The sequence below is a fragment of the Astatotilapia calliptera genome, chromosome 17 (assembly GCF_964374335.1).
Source record: "Astatotilapia calliptera chromosome 17, fAstCal68.1, whole genome shotgun sequence".
Taxonomy (NCBI): Eukaryota; Metazoa; Chordata; class Actinopteri; order Cichliformes; family Cichlidae; genus Astatotilapia; species Astatotilapia calliptera.
The window spans coordinates 31,082,606-31,091,281 of record NC_137438.1 but is presented as its reverse complement, the minus strand read 5'-3'; the positions used below and the strand labels follow the sequence as shown (position 1 = coordinate 31,091,281).

The 8,676-nt window shown below is 39.5% G+C and overlaps 1 protein-coding gene across 11 annotated transcripts in view; it reads right to left on the bottom strand.

Moving 5' to 3' along the window:
- Positions 1-1,394: 1,394 nt before the first annotated feature.
- Positions 1,395-8,676, bottom strand: part of LOC113008901 (ELKS/Rab6-interacting/CAST family member 1-like) — a 209,969-nt gene continuing 202,687 nt past the window's right edge. For all 11 annotated transcript variants that reach the window (XM_026146816.2, XM_026146819.2, XM_026146818.2 and 8 more), the window contains one exon: positions 1,395-1,889. In XM_026146816.2, the coding sequence (XP_026002601.2) occupies positions 1,752-1,889 (138 nt within the window). In that variant the 3' untranslated portion in view covers positions 1,395-1,751. The remainder of the gene's footprint in view (positions 1,890-8,676) is intronic.

Below are 8,676 nucleotides of genomic sequence, written 5' to 3'. Positions count from 1 at the left end.
AAACAGACAACAAATACTGAACTTACAACACACTCAGATCTGCTGGGGTCCCCTCTTAAAACACAACCACAAAAAAAAAGACATCTGAGGAACCTTCAACCCAAAGCAGCGTGAGATTTCAGGTATCTTTGAAATGAAGCTTCTCGTTTGCACCCCTGTGACTTTAAGCTTTTTAAAACGCTGCTCAGGTGCCAACAAACAAAAACTGTTTTTTCCTTTTTTCTCATGAGCGTCCCCAGTCAGATTTGAGAGCGTAATGTGAATCTGTGTCTTTAGATTTTGTGTCCACCAGGTGTTTCTTACCAGGAAGCAGCGCTAAACAGTTCCCGTCATGGCCTCATCACTCAATACAGTATAAGGGATGGGGGGGGGAAAGAAGGAAATTTTGCTTCAAGCTGAAACAATTTGAACCTCTAGTGCTCACTGCCGTAAAAGTTTAAATCATGCTAAGGCTGTCAGCGCTGTGGGAGACATGCAGTGTCATTTCCACTGTAGACAACAAGAACAAGAAACTGAGTCTGAGAAAACATTCCCGGTGGACACAAAGCCTTCTGTAGGTGCAATACACGTTCCCAATAACAGTGTCCAAGGAAAAAAAAGAAAAGACTTTGACGCATTACCATATGCTAGCATACCAACCAACAGATGACGACACTTTCAGTTAAACAAGATTAGTGTTTAATATATATTACCAAAAGCAAAAAAATATATATAACATTTACTTTATATTTTCTCCCCTCCCAAAACAAAGAAAAAAAGACGTTTGACTAAAGGTAAATGAGTAAAGTTCAGACTTGACACCTCATGTTAACGCTAAAGGGATTGTCATAAAAAGGGGTTTTCTTATCTGAACCTAATTTTGGCATGGGCGCCATAAATGAAGGAGACGTGTGATTTTCTGTGGTGAAACAGAAAGTCAGACCATCCATGCCAGTGTGTCTTCATAAAGGGAGTTTTGCGAGTTATTTACTGTAGTTTGTACCTTTCATCAATAATGGGAAACAATAGATTAAAGTGTCATGTTACCCCTGACGAAAGTTGTGTATGTGTTAATTAAACCGCTCCCTTTACAATTTACACAACTATCTAGAGAATACTGCTGAAAGAAACTGCATGTTAGGACATTTCATCAGACAAAAACAAAGAAAGTGGAAAAAAAAGGAACCTAAAAATTACAAAGATAGCAGCAAATGATGTAAAGAGCCAAAGGCAGTTGAAATAAACATATTTTTGAATCTGAACTAATACAATAATGTGGCAACAGCGTGTAAGAACCTGGCAAGCTCAGCTTATGTTCAACTTTTTGTTAAGGTTTGAAAATACTTTTTGCCCCAAGTCACAAATACAAATCCTCCCGTTGAATCCCAGGACATGGGAAGCTCACTATAAGGTGTCGCGTATGGCCAGTGCAGTAAGGGCTCTTTCTGTGTTGGGGTAGTAATGTAAATAAATGTAGATTATCAATTATTTCTAGCTGACTTGCATGCTGATATAGTGCTCTAAACAGAAAATTAAAGCAACTAAAGCCCAGTTTTCAGTAATAATTTGATTTTTTGTCTTAGTTCCCCTTTTCTTTGAAGGCTGGGAACGTATTCCTATTCATGTGCAGCACTAATTTTATTTGTGCATCGGGGAATTATGGGGCCAAGCTGTGTTAAATGTTTGCCTTCTGACTTTAAATACGACTAAATGTTTGAATGTAAGCTTTTTTTTAAAAAAAATCATTTTCTGCCAGTGTGTGCATTAGTGTGTCAGCAGCTGTCCTCCAAGGCGTTGACAACTTGCTCTAAAATGTCAGGGCATCGGTCGGCGATCTGCTGCAGGACTTGATTGGCGTACTCCTGGAGCTCCGCCCCCTCCCTCTCGCACAGTGCTAACTCCGCCTCCAACTGAGGAAAAAAAGGCCGGAAAGAGAGAGGAGAAAATTTAGACTTTTTTTTAAAAGCCAAAAAAAGAAATACTTTCATGAAAAAACGTTCATATTAACTTTCTCTCTGATGGTGTTCAGGTCTGTAGGATAAATATGCAGCCAGTTCGTTTAGCTCAGAGTAAAAACTAACAGGGTGCCACTTCCTGGATTGAAAAATCAAAACAAGGCTAAGTGCCAAAAACTGCAGTTCCACAAATATCCACTAGAAGTTGTGTCCAAAACACACTGACGTCATGTGAACATAGCTAAAGGTTTGTCCATGACAATCTGTTAGCATCTGTTAGCTGAGCTTCACCTCAGCTAATGTTATTCACTGAACTGAAAAGGTGTGAAGTTAGTATCTTGTTATCTGACCAATAATACAGCTGGCTCTGTAGATAGTTGTCCTAACAGTCTGTTGAGCTTTTGAGTCAAATTGTGATATTTTATTTCTAATTCAGCACTAAAAAACATCTTAAAGTGCACAACTATACAACCTATAAACAGAACTTGCTAGCATAAAATGCTAGCTTAGCATTTCACCTTCTCGTGTAAATAAATAAATAAATTAGCTCCCAGACAGTCAAAATGCCCCCCACAAACAAACAAACAAACAAACAAAAAAGAATAAAAATGGGAATTACAAAGCACTGGGTGAAGTTTTTATGCTTGCTATATCTACTTTTTACCAAAAACAAACAGCTAGCTTTAAATGAGAGCAACAAATTTATTTTCCATTAGATGTATTATTTCTAAACAATCAATAACATCTGACTTCTTGGTTGGTTATAATGATTTGACATTTCCAGAGATAACACAAATGTGATATGCTGATAAACTACTAAACTGAACAAGAATCAGGGTAGCTGTTTACACCTATATCTTGCTAAGCTAACTAGCAGGTGGTTATGTCTAAGAAGAACACCAACTATTCTGTTAGTATTTTGACTGATGAGAAGAAAAAAAACAGTCCAATGGATGATCACTGAGCAGGGTTTAGGACACACAAACAAACACACACACACACACACACACACACACACACACACACACACACACGCATCAGACTTCAATCTTAAACACCAAATTGTAGTTCTTTCTGTTCGGACAGAGTGGAAAATTTCTCTGAGAGAGCGCTGATATTATTATCTTTGGCTGCAGTTGGGCTGAGACGTCAAACCTAACTGACTTAATGACCAATACATCTGTATCAATACGAGAGCCGCTGAAACGGCCATGTAACACAAGCCCACATTTATGTTTGTCTGTGTGTGAGTATATGTGTGTGTGAGGCCTGGGTCAAATATTGGCTAATATTCCCTTGTTAAGTCTTAACCTCTTCCCTCTGCTCTCATCTGTTATCCAGAAAATCTCAGTGGTATTTTATATCACAGTGGCTTTATTCTTTATGTGTAAAACTGATGCAAGTAATAACACTATTAATGATTAATGATAATCTATCTAATAAATTACTTGGAAAAGGAAGTCATTATCCATATATCATGCTGTTATATTAATTATTGGAAATAGGCCACAGTTGTGTATAAAGGCACAATGAAAGTGCTAATCAAAGACACTATCAAGTTGCATTTTGGAAAATGCAAGATGTGCATCAGGGAATTTTGTTTAAATACTTGGACCAGAAAGACAACGAGCTGAACGCTTTACCACAGTTTTGAAACTCCTTTTGTTTAGCATGCAAGTCCCCAACTTTCAGGAAGTTAAAATGTAAACTGCTGAAATGTCATCGAGGATGTTAAAAAAAAAACAACCCTCTTTTAATATGAATCCAAGTTTGTATTGAATCTTATTAGCTGTAGATCCATCCATTTTCCCTGGTGGAGCCTATGATATTAGTGGTTACTTCTCAGTCACAGAAACAGAAAACCATTCATGCCAGCAATGAAACTATAGCTCATCATCTTATTCCTTTGCTTCTGTTTTTAGGGGTCACCACAGAAGATAATCTGTCATCATCACATCCTTTCCCCAGTATCCTTGTTTGTCACACCAACCCTCCTCTGCATGTGCTTCTTCGCTATAATCACGAACCCTCTCTGTAGTTTTCCTCTTGCCTGGCAACCCCAGCTTTAACATCCTTTATACGATATAGCCACTATCCCACCTCTGCTGTTGTCCAAACCATCTCAGCCTTGCCTCTCAACCTGAGTTGTCCCTTTGATATGCTTATTTCTCATCCTGTCCCTCTTTGTCACTCAATAAAAAAACCTAGTATCTTCAACTCTGCCACCAGCTCTGCCTCCTGGCTTTTTGCTTCAAACCATACATCACAGCAGGTCTCACCACCATCTTGTAAACCTTGCCTTTCAGTCCTGCTGCTATCCATCTGTCACAAATCACCCCTGACACTTGTCTCCACCCACTCCACTCTGTCTGCACTCTCTTCTTTAGCTCTTTTGTGCACTGTCTGTTGCTTTGTATGGCTGACTTCATATATTTACACTCACCTGCCTTCACTACCTCTACTCCTTGCATCTTTACTGTTGCACCTGCCTCTCTTTCATTCACACACATGTATTCTTCTCTCGCTTCTACTGAATTTCATTCCTCATTTGTCCAGGCTGTCTTCTACCTGTTCCCTACTATCACTGCATCTTATCTACTTTCACTTAACTGCAGTGAATGGAAAAAAAACCACACAGACACAAGGAGAACATGCAAAACTCCAAGTTGGAAACCAGAAGCTGAGAGGAAACCAAGCTACCTAAACTAAAACATACGATTTTGTAGAGCCAAAAAGAAATGCTGACAGGCAAAGAATTAATATAATAGGAGAAGATAATCAAAGTAATATGCAAGAAGAGAATGGGACAGAACTGGAGAGACTGAGCAAGTTTGGCTCAAATTGGCATATTCGGAAAGCCCCATTAGTTTCAGACAGCAGGGAACAACCCCCCACAGCAAAAACAACAACAAAAAAATTAATGACTTATTCAGTCTTTCCAGGTGATGTAAGCAGAAAACAGATGCTTTGCAAAACAACAACTTTGGAGGTCTATGGAATAATTTTGACACGTTCGTTTAGGCCTCTGATGAATCACGGTTGCGTGGAAGTGATGAGCTGTCAAACAGAGTGATGATTTTTGAGCACATAGTCCAACTTTTATCACTTATCTCTCTTTCTGTTCTATCTGCCCTCATTATCTGCACCTTGATTTTTTTTTATCATTTCCACTGATTTGCTGTCCTCATTCTTACTCTGGCCAATGTCCTTGCACACTCGTGTTGGAAGAATCAGAAAGCCCCGCTACACTTTTCTACACTGGTGGTGTTTGCAGGTGATTTAGCTTAACGGCCTTGCATTTTAGTTGCAATCACCCAGAAAAACACAGCAGTAAAGATAAGAGTGTAAGACAACTGAGAAGAGATAAATAGTTTAGTATCTGTCTGCTGCATCTGCTTTCTGACTCAGGCAACCTTGACCTACACCGGAGGAAAAAGACTTCAAAAAGTGCCTAAAAATCTGAAATTAATGTGTTAAACACAACTTAAAAACAGGATGACGATTAAAAAAAAAACAAGAGCCATGCTATTATGAGATTACGTTATAGCACAATCCTCATGTGTTTTTAGGCATAAAATTGATCAGTAATGTCTTGAGGAAATAAAAAAAGCATGTTGGCTACCACCTCAATCATCTTACTTAACGAACACCAGAACCGCTGTAATAATTTGCACATTTAGTTTTATAAATTCAATGCCTCTTGTGTCCATAAGAACATATCACATCATGCAGAACAGTCGACTCTGTGGTCATTGGCAGCTTTTATTTAAAACCAGCTTTAGGAAAATTTTGATGTGTGCAGTCTGGAGCTTGTTTTTAAAATTTAGTCTGTCATTATTGGACTGGTGATTTAACAGAAAACATTACAATGCTGCAACATTTGTTCCCCCTAAGTTTAGAAAATCGGCTGTTCCTTAATTTTTGGGTTTGTGACGAATTACAATAACCAGCGTCTTCTTACACTCTATCTGAAATTGTATGCACAATTTTTACAAGGGCATACATTTTTTGGTGAGATCTAAAACCTGCAGGACACCGGCCCTCAAGGCCTGGAGTTTGACACCCCTGTTGAAGATGTTCACATCTTGGACAGGGAAGACAAATATTTTGACAGAGCTGTGCCTAACCGGATCAACCTACCTCTACGAGGCTACCTCTTCTGCGCAACATTGGTTGATCCGGTTAGGCACAGCTCTGTCAAAATATCTGTCTTCCCTGTCCAAGATGTGAACATCTACAACAGGGGTGTCAAACTCCAGGCCTTGAGGGCCGGTGTCCTGCAGGTTTTAGATCTCACCCTGAGTCAACACACCTGAATCACATGAGTAGTTCATTACCAGGCCTCTGGAGAACTTCAAGATATGTTGAGGAGGTAATTTAGCCATTTAAGTCAGCGGTGTTGGATCAAGGACACATCTAAAACCTGGAGGACATCGACCCTCGACGCCTGGAGTTCGACACCTGTGATCTACAATGTAAGAGCAGTTTCTCCTATGATATACCATAAGACCTGTGGAGTGATTGTTTGGTCCTCTTATTATAGGTCCTGGCAAACCTCACTGCAAGTTGTGCAGTGTTGTGCATGCTGTGCCGTGAAGCAGAGAAAACAGATGACTGGAGAGAGGTGATGGCCTACGACACCAAGAGAGCCTCCAACTGCCAGTCCACCCTCAGCCATTTGACTTTAACAACTTACATGGCTATAGGGTGGGCAATGATTCACAAAGATGTCCTGACATGTCCCACTAGAGGTTAAATACCTGGGACTCCTCGCCAGCTTTTAAAACTATAGAAGGCTTTCAAGAGGTCTTAAAGAGGTTCTTTAAGAGGTCATCTTAAAGAACCTAAAAGAAATCCAGTTGCCTTTGAGTCAAGCACTATCGTGAGATGGATGATTGAGGATATAGCTACTAAGTTTAATTATATTAACAGATTTATAATTAAGGTCCCTCGTACACTAGCTAATAGGGTTGATGTCATTGATAACCCACGGTGCCTATTGGCAAAAGTCATATAGGATAGGTTATTTAAGTCACTTTAGCCTGTCTAGAGTTGCTGCTTCCTCCGCAAGCTGCTTTGCAACCTACGTCTGCATGTTTCTTCTTTTCATTGTGTCTCAATCATGTTCAGATTTTTGTGATGTCTGCTCTGTTCAGTACCAAAGGTCTAACCGCTTTTCTCTGCATAGAACAAAACAACTGTACTGCCAAATGTAAATTGCTGCACATGGAATAACAATCATCTTTTAGACCAAAGTGGCCCTGACTGAAATTATTTCGTGACCGACTGTAAGGAAATCTCTAATATGATCCCCTTTTTCAGTAATGAAAACAAAAACCAATGTGATGACCTTGATTCCCCTCTTGCTTCCCCCCTTTTTTCATGCCTGCAAGTATAATGGTCTCCATTAAAAAGCTGAGTTGCAACATTCTTAAATTGTTACAATTAACCCAGGGAGAAAAATATTCTCATAACTGATATCATGACTGATATGATGAATGATGGCCAGAACTAGAAAAACAAAACACAGCTTTCTTTAGAAAATGATCAAAATTTAATACTCGGTAGGGGAAGAAAAAGTCTCTTTGTTGCCAAGCAATAGACTTCCTCTCTTGCTACACATAATCCAAAAGTCGTTAATGACCCAAAGAAATTAAATATAAACAGTTTCCAGGTATGAGGTACTAGCTTGGATGTTTTGGTTGTAAGCTCCCATGGATCGTGTCTCATGCAATCACAGTGTGTGGTCAGAGAGAAATGCAGACGAAATAATGAAAGTGGGAAAAATTTGCCAGATTCATGACTCTTGTAACTGCGTGCGTGTTTGTGTGTGAGTGTGTGTATGCACATGCATGTATGTGTGTTTATAAGTGTAGGTGTTGGTGAATTGGTGTGTGATCCAGTGGTTTGGGTTTTGACATGCCAGGTGTGTGTGTGAGTGCACAGCGTGAGGCTAAAGCAAACGCTGTAAGCTTGAGGTCTGATTTATGGAGTGGCAGAGAGGATTGTGGGAAACAGAGAGGTAGACAAGGTAGACAGAGGTACACGTAAGTTGTGTGTTTGTGTAATAGAGAGAGAGTTTGACGAAGATGATTTTTACTGCAGCCATTAAAGCTCCATTATGGTGATGGATTACTATCTATCATGCACACGCACACACACAGAAGCGCAGACGCTGGTTATCAGCATGAGAATCAGAGTGAGGTACGGTGTGTGCACACTGACCCTTTGACACACACTGCAAAGGAATGCTTATATTTTCTAAAGGAACCGTAGAGATAGCGTGCTGAGATTAACGGAGAGAGAGAAACGATCAAACAGCAAAAGGCAAAAAGACAGAAGAACAAATATATAACTAGAATGCATTAGTATCTGTAAGCAGAACAACTGCCTGCTGCAGACACACCAGCATCTTCTGCTTTGTTACTACAGTTTTTAAGTTAGAGATGATTATGAGGCCAGAAGTCTATGGATGCAGCTTGTTAACTAAGCTCGACTTGGTGTTACCCGATAACTTCTAACTAGATCGTCTCAATTAAGAACTCCACTTCATTCCGGGGAGTTCAAAAGAACTATACATATAGTACAATCGTATCTAGAGCCAGTTTTTGTTATTTGTTGCCTTTTTTTGACGTTATTGTGTCAGGAACTGGTAGTTTACTGACATTAGTGATCAACAGTCTTAATTTCATAATAGAGGGGCTAAGATGGAGAAAGCAAAAACTATTCAATTTCTTTTCAT